General features: G+C 42.1%; 1 protein-coding gene across 2 annotated transcripts; it reads right to left on the minus strand.

The window, feature by feature from the left end:
* Positions 1-47: 47 nt before the first annotated feature.
* On the minus strand, positions 48-4,654 carry LOC6579598 (endoplasmic reticulum metallopeptidase 1). Of its 2 annotated transcripts, none has more exons than XM_044011086.1 (10): positions 4,607-4,654; positions 2,567-3,228; positions 2,137-2,497; positions 1,693-2,076; positions 1,456-1,636; positions 1,059-1,387; positions 895-994; positions 733-835; positions 377-659; positions 48-323 (listed from the first exon to the last, which is right to left on the minus strand). In XM_044011086.1, the coding sequence occupies exons 1-10, from the start codon at positions 4,637-4,639 to the stop codon at positions 156-158; spliced, it is 2,604 nt and encodes an 867-aa protein (XP_043867021.1). In that variant the 5' UTR covers positions 4,640-4,654; the 3' UTR covers positions 48-155. The 2 variants fall into 2 exon arrangements, with proteins under 2 accessions (XP_043867021.1, XP_002005481.1); XM_002005445.4 differs by lacking the exon at positions 4,607-4,654 and adding an exon at positions 3,760-4,124.
* Positions 4,655-21,214: the final 16,560 nt, after the last annotated feature.

Raw genomic sequence — 21,214 nt, forward strand, 5'->3', positions numbered from 1 at the left:
TTGTCTATGACCAACGATCAGTAAGAGCCAGAGGGTATTTTTTTTCTTTTTCTTAAACATATATTTCATTTGTCACTTTTTACCTGCATTATATTAAGTTTCACTACAATTACTCATATATATAATAAATGTTTTATAAAACAGTTCAAATCGTTTTAGTATAACCACGTCTCATAGGACGCCGGCCAGGGCGTTGCGTCCACGTAGCTGGGGAAGCTGTCGAGGAACTTCTTAAAGTCAGCTGTATGCAATTCCTTGTGATGAATCCAATGGCCATGCAGGCCCAGCTCGAACGTAGATGTCGTCCAGTTGCCATTGGGTTTCTGACAAATATATCATTTTAGGGAGAACTAAAAGAGATAGACAGTGAACTCACCTCGAGCTCCAGCCAGAATTTCAGTGCATCTCCGTTGACACCGTAGGAGAAGTAGATGTAATAAGGTGGCTTATAGTTCAGGCGGAGCGGCGCCTGGTGGAAGGACCAGCCAACGACTCGAGCGCCATTCAGCGGCTGTATGACGATGCCCATGTGATCCGGGCCACTGAGCTCCATTTCGAAGCGCATCTTATTGGCCGTCAGCTGCTTCTTGGAAACAACCTTAACCACTGGCAGTTGGCTCAGAGCAGGCGCCGAGGCGGGAATCCACAAGCCACGTTCTCTGCAATTGTTAAATGAATGAATAAGTGAGTGAGTGAATAAGTGAATGAGTGTGTGATAGTTGAGAGTCTTACCTGGTCTTGTGCCAGCGCATGTTGTATAGTGGAAAGCCGCAGAGGGTCTCCTTTTTGCACTCATCTTTCACAGATCTGGCCAGGGTCATGTTGATGACCTTATCTACATGGGACGACATTCGTTAGATAATGCAAGATTTCCTCTATAAGCGGAATACCTACTTTTAACGGAATAGGTGCGTCTGTCCTGGGGCATGATGAAGTAACCCGTTTCGGAGCGGCGCACATTGTTATTCGCATCGTGGAAGGTGCGCTGGGCGTGCTATAAAAGGATAAGGCTCATTGAATGGGAAGCTCCTGCAGGAATGTCACTTGGCTTCACTCACCAATACTGCAAAGCGTTGCACACTTGTCTCCGGCCGGTAGGGGAAGCCCAAGGGGGTGACAGCAATGATGATGCACACCAAGGTGATGCCCAGCAGAGCGCAAATGATCGTCTTGGATTTGCGGAACATGTGCAGCATGGGCACGATAAAGCCGCCGACAAGCAGACCCACAGCAGCGCTGAAGACGGCTATGATCAGGTCCGGATTGGCTGAGTCGCCAAAGCGACCCAGCATTGGAATGAAAGTGGCCAGGAAGCCGTGCGAGAAGTAGGCAAAAAACACAAAGGGCGGCACATAGCAAACGATGTGCGGAATGATCCAGGCAACGTCTGCGAAGTAGAAGAGATACAGAGAAATTACATTCGATATCAAAAAGAAATGGAGTGGTGCAGCTTACTGCGGCTGTGCAGACTGGTGGACAGATTGAAGACCACGCCCACCGTGTAGAAGAGGCAGGTCAGCATGAACACAAATGCCGAGCGGATGCTGCAGATGGTCAGCACCAGGGTGAGCAGCGCCAGGAAGAGGCAATGGCAGTGCAACAACAGCTGCACACGTTGTCCAATGGGCAGGCGATCCTGGAGAGAAGAGAGAATTCAGACCACATTACAGTCAGTCAATCGGGAGTACTTACAGTCGAGGTGTAGTGGAAGTGGAGAGCGGGCACAATGGCCAAGCCGAAGAAGAAGGGACAGAAGTAGAGACCCAGGATGAGCCAATTGTGTGTGAACCAGGAGAGCGGTAAATGCACCAAATCCATGAACACGGCAATGATAATGGGCAGAGTGAAGCCTGCGACCACGCCCAGGATGAGCATGGCGAAGGTGTGCAGTGTGCGCTTGAGCACTTGGCCGAGCTTGAGGCCAGAGTTCTTGGCCATGAGCATGATGGCAACGACACAGGCCACAATCGCGCCTATGGCCACGACCACATTGAGAATGATGCCCTCCGTTTCGGTATAGAAGACCAAGAACCAGCCCATCACATCGTAGTAAACGGTGTGTCCCTCGGCGTGTTTCTGTGTACAAATCCAAGACGTTAGTTCTTTTTGGCTATGAATATTTCCATAAAATATTACCGAAGTATCCTCAAGCTCCGGCGCACTGGATATCTCGCGGATCAGAGCCAAGAGATTGTCGCCGGTATTCTGGAAGCTGCCGCGTGGAAAGATCTCTGCACGATCGAACCGGGTGTGGTAGACATAGCCATTGTGCTGGTAGGCCATGTCCAGGCCGGGCACAGCGCCATGATCGCGGAATACGCGAAAGTCCGTGTCGGAGGGTATGAAGTTGTGTTGGAACATCTCCTCGGCCATGGTCGAGGCATACGGGTGCTTGATGGCGCGCCGATAGCTCTTCATGAGCCACGGGTGATTGGGGCCGGACTGGAAGAGAATCTCGCGACCGCCATTGCCAGCCGAGTCCAGGTTGATCAGCGCCCTGTAAATGAAGCAGAAAATAGAACTTAGTGGAATCATCATGAATGAGGATTAGGTTTGGGTCACCCACTTGCAGTTCTTGGCCCACTTGTGCTGCGTGATGAAGGCGTGCGAGGCCTGCAGCGGATTCTCCTCGGCGCCGTTGAACAGGAAGACAGCTGGATGCTTGAGAGCATACTTCGATTTGGCCAGCACGCGCAGAGTCTCCAGCATGACGGCCACCATGGAGCCGTCATCGCCAGCGCCAGGGCCCGCCGGCACCGAGTCGTAGTGGCTGTTGATGAGGACGTAGGTGGTGCTATTGGAGCCCTTGGGACTGATCTTGACCACAAAGTTCTGTATGCTCTGGTACATGTTGACGGCTTCCCAGTGGATGTAGCTGCCGGAGGCCACCTGCACATCCACTTCGATGTCATGGACAGAGCCCAGCTCGGCGCGCACCTTTTGCATGGTGGACGTGATCACCTGAACGGATCCCATTTCATTTTCACGGCTGCCCACCACACGCGGACCCAGGGCCACCAGACGCTGCAGATTCAGCTCGGCGCGCTCGGCGATGAAGCGTTCCGGATTCTTGGCCTCATCCTTGATGCTGAGCGGGCGTGGCAGGTGATTGGCGGCCGGTATGGATATGGCACAGTAGATGAGCAGCCAGAACAGGATGAAGCCGGGCGCCCAATACCATTTGATCTTCTCGCGGCTGATAAAAGCTCGTTCGCAGCAGTTGGCTTGCTGTGGGCGAGTGGAAAAATCGGCAATAGTGGGTTAGTGGTTGAAGTGGTTGCGGGCCTTTTGGGTGGTTCGTGATGTTTGTTCAAGATACGGGCAGGTGAATCAGTTTTTAATTAAAGCATATTCAACACTTTTTGGGTCGACTATAATGTACTAATAGTTCGATTTAATCCATCACGACTTTATCTTATCGCCGCGTCGGTCCACATAGCTGCGCTCTGTGCAGCTGTTGCCACCGCAAATTGCCACCCCGATAAGCACAAGTGAAGGCTATGTGACAGAAATGGGAGTAGGAGCTGCAGCTGCCACAGACAATCGACGCCCGAATTGGCAAATGTCTGGTCTGATAAGGCAGCGAGACACAGAACTCTTTCACATTGCACCACCCGAATTAGCTAATCTTATCAATGGGTATCGACAAAACACTTGTTGCTCTTGCTCTAGCTCTAGCTTGGCGCATTCTTTCGACACTTGTGCTATTTGAAGGGCCTCTGGCTTATCGATCGACTACCCCTCCGCCCCTCAGCTCACCTCTTCGTCCACCAGGTGCAGCTGTCGACCCGCCAGCAGTGGGTCCGCATTGCTGGCTTCTGAGGTCGGCGTGATGACGCGTCGCCTCAATTTCTTTTCACTGATCATTTGATCTTTGTTGTTCGCTTCTTCAACCGGTCCCAGCGAACGTGTCTCTCTGTACACAAACAAATGTACTTATACAAACGACCTATGCTCTCACGCTCTCTTGCGCTCTCGCTCTCTTGCGCTCTCACTCTCTGGCGCTCTGCAGCGCTCTCGCTCTCTTTGTATGGAGCTCGTTGCGCGAACCAGAACGAACCGTACGACTTGCTTAGAGGCTCGCCACTGATCGACCGACTGACGCAGCGTTTGAGCAACGACTGAGCCCAGGAAATTGTTTCGACTAGGTTTGCAGTCGATACCGATATGTTCGTATCTTATCTGCATGGTCTTTGGATTCCTGAAAGTTCAGCCGGGCTAGGCGCTACACTTGCAGAGTGCCAGTTGTCTGCTAGGGCATCGAATTAGTTATAATATTTATTGCAAATGATTTATGGCAATAGAAAACTCCACAATTGCTGAAACACAGCTTTATCTATCCTCTGCTCCTCGCATATTATTGTGACAAACATTTTCAGAGAAACAATCTAATTTGTTTGTTTACAGCACAGTTTTGTTTGTGGACTTTAGTAGATTAAAAGTGCAGCCCGCTCGGGCAAGTGCGTATCAACGTATATCGCAATGCAGCACGTCACTGGGAAACTTAGTTTTGTGCAATAGTTAGAATGCCATGACCTATGCCATGGCACGTCCTGCACGAACATTCGGATTACGAGCAAAAGTTTTGATTGTTTATAATTTGTACCTTGGCAACTTTATCCTCTGCCTCACTGCACATTGTAGCTCGTCAGCTGGACCGTTTAATATGTATATTGACTGACGCTGCTGCTGCCGCTGCTGGTGCTGCTGTTGCTTATGGTAGTAAAGTACACCCTTGACTAATCCCATCAGCATCAGCAACGGCGCCGTTTAAGCGTCAAGTCAAACATCAGTTGACTACGCAGATGAGAAGGCGGCAGTTCTTTAATTATTCCCTTGGCTCGAGTATCTGTGCAATCCACTTAGCGGCCGACAGTCCATACATATTGTACGTGTTTACTTCTTAAATGTACATATGCCTAAATAAATAATACGATTTGCTAAATATTCAATGAGACATCGATGGGCTCTGCATACGTCTGGCCACGAAATTAGAAACACGTAAATATGATGCCAAATTTATAAATAAAGAATTCAATTTATAAAAGTATGCTACGCTGCTTAAGGCCAGCAATCTTAAGCTACAACAAATCGCAGTCGACTTAGTAACTGGCTTTTTAAAGGTATCTTTGGGAATATGTAAATACAATAAAAATTCTTAAATTCTGTTCATAATCTAAAGGCTCGATGTGCAATCAAGTTCAATCAGATTCCTTTTGCTTAGACTCCTGCTAGTATTGCAAGAATCTAATTTGGTTTGCATAATTCTCCTGTCGCTTCATTTTGACTCTCGCTCAATTAATTTACATTCAAAATTGATTTATTTTCAGACCAATATGTCTGTTGAATAAAAAAAATAAATTTTAAATGTAAGTCCAAAATAATATATTGAATCGCTATTTGAATTCGACATGGAGTATTTTAATGCTCTTATAAGACCTATTTTCATTATGTATAGTATACTTTCAGGCTGACAATGAAAATCTGTCTCAGCGCTGCAAAGTTTTGCATTTTTATTGCATACTTTTCGGCTTGGCAATTAAAAAGGCAAGACAAATGTGTTTTCTCTAATCTTGATTAATTATTTCGATTTACCAAAGTACAAAGTACACAAGTCTAATTGGCCAACGTATAACTAACTACATTTATATTAAAAGTTAATTTCCATACATACATTTTCATTGTCACCTCGCTTAGTTGCACGCTAGAAAGCATTTACATATAACAATATTACGTATACGCACGCACGTTATTGCCTTCCACCAGGAATTGCACTAATTTTCTTGCATTCCACGGAACTGTGTCACGCCCTTCTGACGCCCCATGCAAACACGAACTGATGCTGTCAGTGTGCACGCACTTGATGGAGGCCTAGGACGCGCCTACACACATACACACACACACACACACACGCACGCATACAGTCGCTGATGGCGTCCCGCTTGGAATTGAGGACATGAAACGTCGAAGCCCATTGGGGTGGGGGCGGCCGGTTGTCGATCCACTTGCCAGTGTCATTCAACCTGAGGGAAAAGAAGACGACATGCACACTCACACGCACGCACACACACACACACGTACACAATTGCACTGCTGGTTAGTTGTAGCTGTAATATTTTACTCTCTATTTATGTTAGTGCGCACATGTGTGTGTGGTTGCATATGTGAGTGTGTGTGTATTCATTCATGCCTTGTGGCACACAAATTCGTAAACAATACGTTCATCCGAATATTGGTCAAAATGAAATCGATAAAATGAATGCCAGAGCTAATAAATATATGGAAAACGCCAAGCATTGGCCCAACTGTCGACACACTGATGACGGGTCATCAAGAAAAGCCCAGATTGCTCAGTCGAGACGTTTTATTAAAATATTTGTTATTTATGCAGGCCTTAGTTTGAATTTCAAACGCTTTCGCGCTCTACGCGCAGGCGCTGCCTCTCCATTTCACTGACAGAGAGATAGAGGCAGAGAGAGGGCGAGAGAGTGAGCGAGAGAGAGATTGAAAAACGCCGGCAAGCAGCCACCGCAGTTGCGGCAGCAGCACTAACACCATCACCAGCTATCCCATGCGACGCCTGGGCACAACCAAAACAAAGCCCAAAAAATATGCGTGTCAGCTGCTTTGCTTGTGCTTTTCTATCCTGCTGGGCTTTCCACTCAAATTCGCGCTGTTTTTCCGCTGCCTGCTGTGTGTCGCATGCTTCGCCATTGCTCGTTGCCTGTACACACACACAGAGATACCCGCACACACACACAGACACACACACATACTTGAATATGCGTGGCTCGGCAGTTTCATTTGATATTCAGTTCAGTTCAGTTAGTCGTAGTTGAACGGTCGTAGCTTTTGGTCGTCTCGTCTGAGCAGCTCATCAAGTTCTGGCAACGCAACGTTTGAAAAATGTGCTACTGAAACGCCAATTCCCTATACAATATATATATACATATATATATAAATAAAAAAAAGTACGGCAGCTACGAGTGCGTGTGTGTCTCCGAGTGAGAGTGTGCCAGTTTGTGTTTATTGCCAAAGCATGGGTCGCAAAGCGATATGACGGCTTAGCTAAAAGAAATTATATAATTTGATAGAAACCGCATGTAAATTTCTCTAATCCACAATTGTGTCGCTCAGCCGTTGCCAGAGCAGTCGAACATAACAGACAAAACTAATCAAAACTAACGCCGATTGAGGCTTGACATGCTCCAATATCCGTAGTGTAGCATACTTTTATGCGCCCGCTAAAAACATGTGAGTCCCGGTTGTTGTCTCTGCTAAGCGCTGTGGCCTGGGCACCCCATGCATTGTTTTGCCGTTGTATTGTGTTCGTCTTTGCCTTTTTGTTCGCATTTCATGCGTTTCCGTCGGGTTTCCTTTTCTTTATTGTCTTTTTGTTTTTTGTGTTGGCTTACTTAGTGAAATTTATACCTAGTAACGGAATTGGGTATTTGAGAGCAGCGAGCTTCCAGTCATATCAATTTGATATGGCCTCACATAATTATCGCTTTTATATACCAGTTTGGAGAATTACATTTCCTGCGACCTCCTTCCACATCCAATAAAGAAAAGTACAATAATAGTAATGCGGAAGCAAGTGTTTTCTTTTGTTGTGGTTTTTTATTTTATTTTTTTTTTTAATTCTTAAGAGCGTGAAATGAAATTTGTGTGGCGGGGTAATACGATTTGATTTGTGCCGCGATAGCGCAAGGGTATTTAATAAGGTTTCATTTGAGCGCGTCTAATGTCCTTAATCATGGAATACTTCGCACGTTTGTTGTTGTTGTTGGTGTTGTTGTTGTTATAGCCCGTTCACATGCTGTGCACTCGATGATGATATCATTGATAGCATTCCATTCCAATGAGCCCGCTGTTTGCCAATTAAAGCCGGCATGAAGCAGGTCGTTGACCAAGCGCATTATCTTCGCAATATAATGGTATTATACGTGCTTATAACCATATGTTATCTATGGCATACTTACTCATACGTGCGTCATTCCAAATACGTAGCATAGAATCTTGGGTATGGCATGAAAGTGCGCCCTTTGCCAAGAACCACAACAAACAACAACGCAGCACACAAGCACACACACACGCACACACACACTCGCTAACACAAATACAAAGACAAATACACGCTCAAAGCCACACTCCCACATCGGAGTTTTGTGGTCATTGTGTTTACGGCCGGACAATGACACAAATGCGGCTAACAAAATAGGGAAGCGAAAGTAAATACAAAGCAAAATTTTGGCACAAAAAAGAAAAACAAAAAAGAGAAGAACATGGAACAAAAAAAGTTGCAGCGAATTTTTCATTGAAGGCTTGGAAATATCAACCGATTTTTCTTTCACTGCTGTGACAGGCATTTTAATTTCGTGTGGACTTTCCCCATTGCTTTGAGGACAGAAGGACATTTTAATGTTTGTTCGGGCTGGCAAGTTCAACAAGAACTCTCTACAATTAATTACCGAGCCGCCTGTTTACTTTGGCGTTCATTAGGCGCGCTCCAACTTTTCTGGCAACCTGATTAAATTTGAATATCGTGTTAGATGTGGCGCACGCATCTTTTGTCACCAGGCGGTAGAAAAATATTTTATTTGCGTACGCACGAGTTATTTTCATATTAGTGATTCCGGGAAAAATGAAAAGGATTTGCGCAAGGGTTATGCGAAATTCAATCGCGTATGTAAGGGTATTTAATGCGTCAGCAAACAGCTTGTGGGCGGAGTCAAAGCCAAGCGCAGCTGTCGATTTTAAGTATCAGCCATCAGTAATGCGTATACGCACCGTATACGTGGCCCGGGCCCACCGGAGCGCTCATGCGGACTGGGTGGGTGATTGGTTGGCTTAGCGAGTGCTACTGCTTTTTAATGAAGTCATGTGAAGCAGTCGCAGATTTACAACTGATTTATGACAGTAGACATACATATATATATAGGTATGTCGCCTCTCAGGCGCAAAAGCAGCCCAACATCAATCAGTGGCTCCAGAGCTATGCATCAGTTGCCCCGGTAATTGCCACATATTTGGCCTAATGCAGCCCAACCGGATGATTGACCCGATTGCCAGCATAATTTTGGACAGGCTCTACTATTACCACCACTGTGGGCATCCGTCTGACCCCTTAATTAAAACTCTCCCGTAATGTGCAATGAGGCAACATTTAATTGCATTGCGTCCGGTTTTCAAAATAATTGTTACGCCCCCAAGGATCTTTATTGCAATTGCAGCTATTTAAGCAAATTTTCATTTTCTCAGCTGAGCACCGAAAAACAAAATAACAAAAGAAAAATACTGAAACGCAACGCTGCATTCATTCTCCGCTTCTCCCTCTCCCTTCCACCCACCCCGTTGCTTCACTCTTTCGCCATTGTTTGCCGTTTGCCTGCCATTTCCACTGTGCCGAGGCGTTTAATTAATTACTCGCTGTTCGGTGCTCGGTGTTCGGTGTTCGGTGTTCGGTGTTCGGTGCAGCCAGGTGAACTGAGAGCGACGCTCGCAAGGAGTCGACGGTTTTTAATGTTTAATCTCCGGTATTTTCTTTTAAACTGTAATTAGCAGAGAAAGATTTATGTTTTCTTTTTACTTGTTGGCTACTTTATTTTCGCGTTCAATTTGCCCCTCTGAATATCGATGGAAATTTATATATCCACTGATAACCCCAAGAGGCGACTGCGTATAAAATTTCTCTGCTCTATCGACAATTCCCTGTGTGCACGCATTTAAGCAGGGTTGCCAATTAATGCCGTGGAATGCTGCATAAAAAGGCTATACCAACGGATCTCTAAAGTATATGTTTATATGTTTCACTGTTGTTAAACAGACTCACTGACTCTGATGCTATTAAGTATAAGTATCTACTTAATTGCATTTTTATTAGTTTTCTTGTTCGTTATTGCTTGAAGAGCATCACAGATAAAAGAGAAAACAAAATATTCATTTGTCAATAAAATTCAAATTATTTGTATATGAATATGAATACTTCAGTTTGAAAACAGAAAAAGAAGCAATCTTCTAATTTTAATCGAAATTTTTATCTACTTATTTTTTATTAAGTATATGTTTATATTTTATTCACAATTGTTGTGTTATAAGTGATGCTTCAATGTCCCTCGTTAGTTTTTCTATAACAATGCTTCACAAATCTTCTTTCTTCGCAAGCTCATACTTGAATATAATTATCAGAAAGAGAGAGAGTGAGAGAGGGAGAGATACTGAAAATCCAGAGTCAGATATTATTTAACTTCTGGCGAACAAGCATAATTTCCCATATATTACTTTGGCAAATATAAATAAAAATGCTTACTTATATACAAATATTGCAAAGCAGCAGCTGGGCGCAGCTCGGAGCGAGGGGGAGATACAATAGCTAGACCATTGCACTTCGCAATGGCTCCAAGCGAGGGCAATGACTTGCACTATTTTGGCTGGGCCAAGCAAACGCATAAGTTGGAAAATAATAATAATTTTTTGGCCAAGTCGCCGCGAGCTTATTTCATTTTGCGTGCAGTCGCGCTATCAGAGTGCAGACGCCACGCCAGATGCGTCTGGGTCAGGGAGGAGGGCTTAAAGTTTCACTGCTCTTTCTCTTCTCTTTCATTTTTTTTGTTTTGGCAAAACTTGCATTTGGGTTTATGATAATGGGATATGCATTAAACTCTTCAGCTACAAAATCGCCCAGTGAGCGCAGCTAAAGTGTTGCTTTGACCACATCAAAGGAGCAGAGCATTCGACTCACATGACTGCCGTAAACTGCGCATCAATGTTGCTTAATGGTGCTGCTTAACTGACAAACTGACCTCCAACGTGGGATTGACTCGTCAGGGGCTATTCCCAGAACGCAAAAAAAAAAAAAAAAAAAAAAAAAAAACAGAACTATAGGCATTTGGTTCATCGAGTATAAAAAAGAAAAAAGTCAGCATAAGCTGCAAGGTAAAAACGTTTTTATCTAAGCCATGAAAGGCCAACAAGCACTTTTGATTGACAGGCACATTCAATTTGTGCGTCGTTGGTATTTGGCCCTTCAGCCCGAGCCGCACTTGCCGCACTTGCCGCAGTGGCTTATTGGAATTGAAATTGTTTGGCTACACTGTTTTTGCCTTTATACGGAGAACTAAGCAGCTAAGGCAAGTCATTCACAATAGAAGAACGCACAAGCATTTATGCAACGTGTCGGAATGGTACTCACTGTACGAGCATTAGTCTCCCCCCTCTCTCACTATGTCTCTCTGCCTCATATTTGTCTAAGAGAAACTTCTTTTGTATCGCATTTCAGTTGTCATTTGCAGTCTGAATGACTTTGCGAATTCAGATATTGATATGACCTATTCATTGAACTGGAACAGCAGCCAACAACAATGCCATGAATTACAAGTGCTGACTAGCAGTAGATGGCACTCAGTGGCCAAGTCCTTCAAAGTTGCCGCCAAGTTTCGGTATCTCAAAGTGCAAGAGCCTTAAGCAGAAGCACCTGGCATGGTTTGCATTATAGTTGGTGACATTTAACAAATCAGAGCTGAGCTTTAAGTCGCCAGTTATGTGCAGAGAGGCGTATGCTTAATATTCAGCTAATTAAGTGCCTATTAGAGGCCAGTTCGGAAGCCCATGTGGCACAGAGCCAATTATGCATGCGCGCACGTACGTATGTGTGTGAATGTGTGTGTGTGTGTATTTGTGAATGTGTGTGTGTGCTTTTGTCATAGTTCATATTTTGGCAATAGATGCGAGGCGACACCAATCGAGCTTTATGGCTATGAAAATCGGTGCGCCATTTCCCATAGGCCTCAAAGTGCGTGCGGCCTAATAGTCTTAGTGTGTGCGTGTGCGCGTGTGTGTGTGTGTGTGTAAGTGTATTGAAATCCTTTTAACGCCATATCTAAAATTTATGTGCTTGCCAAATTGAATTATTGTGCAAACTCAATTTCGCACAAAATGCGACCGAGCGGTTTGCTTTCAATACACGCACACACACCGAGAGAAAGAGAAAGAGAGAGAGGGACAGATTGAGTTTGGTGTGTGCCACGCCTATTTAATTTAATGGGCGTGCGACTTGCAGCATATGTAACTTTGGGCAGGGCCCGACCACCCAGATGCCATTCGATCTATTAAGCATTCATTTAGCCTAAGCATACCCTAGACTTTGATTCTCTAATATACCCTCAGCTATGGACTTACAGGATAATAATAATTTCCATTTAGCTCTAATTGAAGACAGATATTTTATTAGACATTATGTTTAATAGGCTATTTCACGGCCGAATAAAATATTTATTGAAAATTGCCTGCCTGGATTTTCATTTAAACTATAAAATTCATTCAAGGTGAATTTAAGTCTATTAAAACAAGTAAGAAAGCTCTAGTCGAGACTGCTCGACTACGAGATCCCCTGAACCCTTGGAGCAATAGATATTTCAATACTTTTTCGCGACTTTCAGCTTACACAAGAAACACGCACACACACACACACACACACGCACGTACGCACACACAGGTATACATACACACACGCATACAGACATGGGCTGCAGTGTGCGCTTACTATGAGAACTTAATTGTTTAATAACTTTTTTTATGGACGTACGATCTTCATGAAACTTTTAGATTATGATTATAACATGAATATGCATGTAATTGCCAAAGCACAAGTCTCTAGTATTTGAAATACGCTTTTTACAAAAGTGAGGGTGAGGGGGGTGAATTTAGAGGTGGGGGGTAAATTTTAACAAAAACCGAAATTGTATAAATTGCATATAAGCATACATTAAAAATTTGGAGACTCTAGCAATAAAGGTGTAGAAGATATAATTTTATAACTGGGTTTCGATAAGGTTTTTTATCGATAAAAAAAGATCGAGATGAGTTATCGATTTTTAATGATAAACTTGATATGCGCGCTGTAATTACGGACATTTAAAAAAAAATTTGAAGTCTCTAGCTCTTATATCTTCTGAAATCGACGCGTTCATACATACGGACAGACGGACAGATGGACAGACGGACAGACGGACAGACAGACGGACAGGGCCAAATCAACTCAGCTCGTCACCCTGATCAAGAATATATATACTTTGTGGGGTCTGCCACGCCTCCTTCTCCCTGTTACATACATTTCAACAAAACCATTATACCCTGATTTCCCATTGAAAATGGGTTCAGGGTATAAAAATTGACTGGAAGACGAGATAATACTCTAATGAAAGCCTATTTCATAGCTAACGAACTTTTCCGCCTGACTGCAGGGGATCAATAAGAAGAGCAACTTTCTTTGCCGTTCGGGCTGTCGCAGCTCTATTTGTGATTTATGAGCTCTGATGTAGCTTCCGGGCGCACCTTTTGCGGCAGCCACACGCGCGTGGATTGAGGCAAAGGCAATGAGGATTTAAAGTTCTGGGGGAGAGAGTTGAGCAGCGAAGGCGACATTTGTTTCTTAACAAATGGCTGCCCTAATGAGGCAAACATCAATCACCTGGCATTGTGACCAGCTGTAAAATGATAATAATCAGAATCATAATCATAATCATCATCATAATCGATGTGCCGCCCCAATGAATGTGAAATGAATACGAAATTATCGAGGCGACGCAGCCTCGCGGATGACAAACCGTCGATGATGATTATTGTTATTGTAGCTCCCATTAGGCTCATATGTGTGTGTGTGTGTTTGGTTGAGTGATTAAATATAAGCATACGTGGAAAATCAAATTTGCCTCTACACCTGCTCAATTAAGGTGTATTCCCAAGCATTTTAGAAAAATTTAAGTTCAATTTCTTGGCTAAGCAGATTTTCTTTTGACAAAACGAAGACAAACTAACTTTTCCTATTAAAACATAATATTAATTCATTTCCATGAATATTTTTCAATAGTTTAAAGAGGCAGCATGAAATTTCCGGGCTTCCCCGCTTGTCACAGTTCTGGGAAACATTTTTGGGCTAATTTTCAAGGTTTCACAACTTTGTCTAAGCAAAGTCGACTTCGGCATGAAGTGACTTTTATCATGTTTTGTCCTCTAGATTGATTTGACACGTGAACTTAATTCAATTGGAAAAATAAAGTTTCGCTTTGCTCAGGGACGGCCTGAGGGTGGAATCTTATGAAAAGTTAAGAATATTTTAAATAATTGTAATACCATAAATTGCTTGCAAATTTTCATGGCTGGCTGCGCGGCTAGCTGTGCGTCCTAATAGAAATATAAAATTACGCATAATCAAGAGCCAAGACACCAGTAGGAGGCAGCAGGAGCAAGTGCCGGAGGGGGGGTGGCCATTGAGGCGTTACAAATTTGCCACCATATCACTTAAGAATCTGGCCCCAGAGTTTGCCCCCAAGTTAATTTTAACACGCACTTTGCTGCAGCCACCGACAGCGAGTGCGAGAGTGAGTAAATTCGTAGATATTTCGGTAAAAATAATGTTAATATTCTGGCTTCTTGGGCTTAAAAGCCGAAAGTCACTTGGGCAGATGGGCCAAGAACAAGAAGTGAACACAAAATGCGAACAGTAATAGAAAGTGCTTGCGTAATGGGCGTGGATACTCGTAAATCTGTAAACAGCGCATCGGGCACGCACGGCGTATACGTAATATGAGAAAATAATTGCTACGTAGCCAGCGGCGGCGGCGGCGGCGACGGCAGCGACGTCGGCATCGGCGTCGGCGACAACAATGCGACTAAATTGCTTTTCAAACGCGCAAACACGCCCCCAAAAAACACAACGGCAGCCATGATGAATCGGCAAGAAAAGAATGGATTTTAGAAAATAACCACAAAATGATTTAATTTAACTTTGCCTCAACTTGAATCTCTGCCTCAGCCATCGAATGGTCAAACAAATTTGCGAAAGCCTGTCCTTAGGTCAATGCCAAATCATCATCTGGCCGAGCCGAGCCCAGCAATAAATCGCAATCAAACAATTGACCAAATGCTTAAATTGATATATTGAAACGAAAGTGCGGTAAATTATCCAAGTACGCAGAGTCGAGCTGGCAGTGTGCTCAGGTGTGTTCAGGTGTGCTCGGTTAAAAGAGCCGGTAATAAGAGCATCCCTTGGCAGGCAGACAAAACATGCAACTGTTTTTATTGCTTGCCTAGCTCCAGGCAGGCAGAAAGTGTCGCCGTTCTCCCTCTACCCATGTGTGTGCGTGTGAGCGAGAGAGTACTGTGGCGAGAGCGGGATGTGTGTGGACCAGGTATGCCGTGTATGCATATGAGACATTTGTCGAGCTTGTTTGCGTTCGCCTGCGGCTCTTTGGAAGGCAACAGCTGTCACTTTACATATTTCATACCCTCCGATGCCGAGTCGAGGATGCCGACGACGAAGCCAATTCCCAGCTGATTTTAGAGCCATACAAATTTGATTAGTTCGCTTAAGTATGTCACGAATGCATGCACAACTAACTATGCATGTGTCTGTGTGTGTGTGTGGTATATATGTAAATTTGCTAGTTTCCTAGGGTATATCGTGTTCGGCGTGCTGGCTGGCATTGCCAGTTTGCGTGGCTCTACAAAAGCAGTTTGTCACATTGCACAAATCCTTGGGTCTCAACAAAAATAGCAACGCCAGCTGCCAGGGGTAAAAACCCCAAGCCCCAACCCCAACCGCAATCCCAGCCCCAAAGGGCGTGTGACTGGCGTGCTTTTAATTGCTGCTTGCAAATTATGTTCATTGTAGACTATATATACATATACGTATATATACATATGCATACATATATATATATATATATTGTGCAACCTTTGAAATGCCACTAAAAACCAAACAAAAAGCAACTTTGTTTTGTCTGCATTATTCGGGGCAGCCGCAAATTTAATTGCAACTTTTCTCATTGTTTGTTGTCAGTTGTTAAGCCCTGCTCTATTTTGTTGAAATTGTATAATTGTTACTGAATAGTTGGGAAACTGTTCTCTGTTCAGTTTGCTCATTTCATTTTGTAATTTATGCTGCAATCGAAATTGAATTCGATTTTACAATATACATATTTGTTCCCAGCTAATCGAAGTCTCTTCTCTATTACAGTTCGATCTGACTAAAGTGCACTCAACCTATGGACATCCGACCCATTCGGCCAGTCTCAGCTCAGAGATTGATACGTGTTGCTGTGAGTGTGTGTGTGCGCGAGTGCGTGTGTGTGTGTGTTAATTGATGCAAAACTTTGTGGTATCACATCAATTTCTGGTTGTGGATAGTGTAGAGCAAAGTAATTAACTAATATTATTTTAAATTGAAAAAGTTTCACTAACGTCTGATGGCACGACGAACTGATTGATTGATCGATTGATAGTCGATATTGTGGTGGTAAAGTCTTGTGGAGTTTGGGAAACAGCAGAGCAGCTCGTCCGCCATTGCAGCTGAGCGCCGCAGCGTTGCAAGGTGCGCGGCTCACAGTGCTCTGCGGATGCATTTCATTTGGAACGGGGCCCGACAAAGACAATACGGAGGGTTTACGGAGTGCTTTGGCCCGTTTACGCAACAGAACGGGCCCCTCAATTCCACAGCCGCAACCCACTCCGCCCGCCTCGCCATTGCCCACCAATTCCAGCGGCAGCGGCAGATACACGACCAACGCCCCACAGCTGCCGCCCACTAGCCCGCTAACTGGACCACGCCCCCACCAACAGCATCCGCACCAGCACCCGCATCAGCAAGAAGAAGCACGAGGAGCAAACAACACCAGAATCAGAGAATCCGTCGCTGATGGCAACCACATCAATGGCCTCGCCTATCATGTGAGTAAACAGTAATCTCTCTTACTTAGTAGGCATTGTGGCATGTAGCTCCGCTTGAGGCATAGTACACCAAATCGGCTTCACATACATGTATATTGCTGATTTTAAATAAATATATAAATATATATATATATATATATATATATATATATACATATATATATAAATGCCTAACACCAGATCATCCTCTCATCTTGTTATTAAGCCAAGCGTTTTTTGTTGATTGAGAACACAAAGAGCTATTAACATATTAACATCAAGTCTCGTAGCATTCAGCTTTTGTCATGCAGCTGCCGTCACTCTAGCTTTTGCCTCATTTGTCATGCAGTCTCAAAGCATTTATATTTTATTATTCAGTCTTTGGCCTCTGCTTCTCCGGTCTGATCAGAGGGCGGAAGTCGATAAATAGTTATCGAAACCGATAGAAGTTATCGAAAAAGTTATCGAAATCGATAAAAGGTATCGAAATCGATAAAAGTTAGCGAAAAAGTTATCGAAATCGATCAAAGTTATCGAAATCGATAAAAGTAATCGAAAAAGTTATCAAAATCGATATAAGTTATCGAAAAAGTTATCGAAGCCGATAAAAAGTTATCGAAAAAGTTATCGAAATCGAGAAAAGTTATCGAAATCGATCAAATGATGGCTTGATGTGTTAATTGATGTAGACTTATATGTAAATTCAAAATGCTTTGGGCTGAACGAGCAAATTATGATCAATATTTCCCCAAGCATTATTATTATTATTATGCAACTTCCATAGGGTTTCGTAGCATTCAGCTTTTGTCATGCAGCTGCCTTCATTCTAGTTTTTGCCACATTCGCTAAAAGAGTAAGCCCACAAGCTCAGAGGCATTTATAAGGTTACGTCATTTATTTAGCGAGCAATTATGATCAATATTTCCCCAGGCTAATATTATTATTATAAATGCAACTTCCATAGGGTTCCGTAGCATTCAGCTTTTGTCATGCCTTCACTCTATTTTTGGCCACATTCACTAGAAGAGTGTGTCCACTGTTTCAGAGGCATTCATAAGGCAAAAGTTATCGAAAAAGTTATCGAAATCGATAAAAGTTATCGATAAAAGTTATCGAAATCGATAAAAGTTATCGAAAAAGTTATCGAAATCGAGAAAAGTTATCGAAATCGATCAAATGATGGCTTGATGTGTAAATTGATGTAGACTTATATGTGAATTCAAAATGCTTTGGGCTGAACGAGCAAATTATGATCAATATTTCCCCAAGCATTATTATTATTATTATGCAACTTCCATAGGGTTTCGTAGCATTCAGCTTTTGTCATGCAGCTGCCTTCACTCTAGCTTTTGCCACATTCGCTAAAAGACTTGGTTCACAAGTTCAGAGGCATTCATAAGGTTACGTAATTTATTTAGCAAAGTCATTTATTTAGCGAGCCATTATGATCAATATTTCCATAAGCTATTATTATTATTATTATGCATTATGCATTCATAAGGCAAAGCTATTTATTTAGCGAGCAATTATGATGAATATTTCCAAAAGTTTTAGTCTTTGGCATTGATGCACCTTAATCAAGTGTCATAGAATTCGCTTTTGTCATGCAGTCATCTTAATTCGAGTTTCAGTTTTGATTTAGATAGAAGATTTGAGCATAGTTTCATAATCATTCATAAGGCTATGCCTTTTATTTAGTGGCAAATTATGATCTATATTTCCACAAGTTTCATAGATGTAACATCGAAATCGATCAAAGTTATCGAAACCGATAAAAGTTATCGAAAAAGTTATCGAAATCGATAAAAGTTATCGAACAAGTTATGGAAATCGATAGAAGTTATCGAAATCGATAAAAGTTATCGAAAAGTTATCGAAATCGATAAAAGTTATCGGAAAAGTTATCGAAGCCGATGAAAAGTTATCGAAAAAGTTATCGACATCAAGAAAAGTTATCGAAATCGATCAAATGATGGCTTGATGTGTAAATTGATGTAGACTTATATGTAAATTCAAAATGCTTTGGGCTGAACGAGCAAATTATGACCATCGAGTGATATATCATTCAGCTTCTGTCATGCAGTCTCAAAGCATTTATATTTTATTATTCAGTCTTTGGCTCTCTGCTTTATGTTTATTGGCTTTTGCCTCATTTGTCATGAAGTCTCAAAGCATTTATGTTTTATTATTCAGTCTTTGGCCTCTGCTTCTCCGGTCTGATCAGAGGGCGGAAGTCGATAATTATAGTTATCGATACCGATCAACAGTTATCGGAAAAGTTATCGAAATCGATAAACGTTATCGAAAAAGTTATCGAAAAAGTTATCGAAACCGATAGAAGTTATCGAAATCGATAAAAGTTATCGAAAAAGTTATCGAAATCGATACAAGTTATCGAAAAAGTTATCGAAATCGAGAAAAGTTATCGAAATCGATCAAATGATGGCTTGATGTGTAAATTGATGTAGACTTATATGTAAATTCAAATGCTTTTGTCATGCAGCTGCCTTCATTCTAGTTTTTGCCACATTCGCAAAAACGAGTAAATTATGATCAATAGTTCCCCATTCTAGTTTTTGCCACATTCGCTAAAAGAGTAGGCCCACAAGCTCAGAGGCATTTATAAGGTTACGTCATTTATTTAGCGAGCAATTATGATCAATATTTCCCCAGGCTAATATTATTATTATAAATGCTACTTCCATAGGGTTCCGTAGCATTCAGCTTTTGTCATGCCTTCACTCTATTTTTGGCCACATTCACTAGAAGAGTGTGTCCACTGTTTCAGAGGCATTCATAAGGCAAAGCTATTTATTTAGCGAGCAAATATTTTAGTCTTTGGCATTGATGCACCTTAATCAAGTGTCATAGAATTCGCTTTTGTCATGCAGTCGATCAAAAGTTATCGAAAAAGTTATCGAAATCGATAAAAGTTATCGATAAAAGTTATCGAAAAAGTTATCGAAATCGATCAAATGATGGCTTGATGTGTAAATTGATGTAGACTTATATGTGAATTCAAAATGCTTTGGGCTGAACGAGCAAATTATGATCAATATTTCCCCAAGCATTATTATTATTATTATGCAACTTCCATAGGGTTTCGTAGCATTCAGCTTTTGTCATGCAGCTGACTTCATTCTAGTTTTTGCCACATTCGCTAAAAGAGTAGGCCCACAAGCTCAGAGGCATTTATAAGGTTACGTCATTTATTTATCGAGCAAATTAAGATCAATATTTCCCCAGGCTAATATTATTATTATAAATGCTACTTCCATAGGGTTCCGTAGCATTCAGCTTTTGTCATGCCTTCACTCTATTTTTGGCCACATTCACTAGAAGAATGTGTCCACTGTTTCAGAGGCATTCATAAGGCAAAGCTATTTATTTAGCGAGCAATTATGATGAATATTTCCAAAAGTTTTAGTCTTTGGCATTGATGCACCTTAATCAAGTGTCATAGAATTCGCTTTTGTCATGCAGTCATCTTAATTCGAGTTTCAGTTTTGATTTATATAGAAGATTTGAGCATAGTTTCAAAATCATTCATAAGGCTATGCCTTTTATTTAGTGGCAAATTATGATCTATATTTCCACAAGTTTCATAGATGTACCATCCATCGAGTGATATATCATTCAGCTTCTGTCATTCAGCTTCTGTCAAAGCATTTATATTTTATTATTCAGTCTTTGGCCTCGAAAAAGTTATCGAAATCGATAAAAGTTATCGAAAAAGTTATCGAAATCGATAGAAGTTATCGAAATCGATAAAAGTTATCGAAAAAGTTATCGAAATCGATACAAGTTATCGAAAAAGTTATCGAAGCCGATACAAGTTATCGAAAAAGTTATCGAAGTCGATAAAAAGTTATCGAAAAAGTTATCGAAATCGAGAAAAGTTATCGAAATCGATCAAATGATGGCTTGATGTGTAAATTGATGTAGACTTATATGTGAATTCAAAATGCTTTGGGCTGAACGAGCAAATTATGATCAATATTTCCCCAAGCATTATTATTATTATTATGCAACTTCCATAGGGTTTCGTAGCATTCAGCTTTTGTCATGCAGCTGACTTCACTCTAGCTTTTGCCACATTCGCTAGAAGAGTTGGCCCACGGTTTCAGTGGCATTCATAAGGCAAAGCTATTTATTTAGCGAGCAATTATGATGAATATTTCCAAAAGTTTTAGTCTTTGGCATTGATGCACCTTAATCAAGTGTCATAGAATTCGCTTTTGTCATGCAGTCATCTTAATTCGAGTTTCAGTTTTGATTTACATAGAAGATTTGAGCATAGTTTCATAATCATTCATAAGGCTATGCCTTTTATTTAGTGGCAAATTATGATCTATATTTCCACAAGTTTCATAGATGTATCATCCATCGAGTGATATATCATTCAGCTTCTGTCATGCAGTCTCAAAGCATTTATATTTTATTATTCAGTCTTTGGCTCTCTGCTTTATGTTTATTGGCTTTTGCCTCATTTGTCATGAAGTCTCAAAGC

Source organism: Drosophila mojavensis, unplaced genomic scaffold, assembly GCF_018153725.1.
Source record: "Drosophila mojavensis isolate 15081-1352.22 unplaced genomic scaffold, ASM1815372v1 contig_80, whole genome shotgun sequence".
NCBI classification, from domain to species: Eukaryota; Metazoa; Arthropoda; class Insecta; order Diptera; family Drosophilidae; genus Drosophila; species Drosophila mojavensis.

Bases quoted from the DNA above. Each gene is read 5' to 3' on its own strand.
- LOC6579598 (XM_002005445.4), bottom strand. From the start codon at position 3,867: ATGATCAGTGAAAAGAAATTGAGGCGACGCGTCATCACGCCGACCTCA. The intron at 2,077-2,136 runs GTAATATTTTAT...ATTTGTACACAG, and splicing joins CGGAGCTTGAGGATACTTCG to AAACACGCCGAGGGACACAC. The intron at 836-894 runs GTAGGTATTCCG...CGTCCCATGTAG, and splicing joins ACGCACCTATTCCGTTAAAA to ATAAGGTCATCAACATGACC.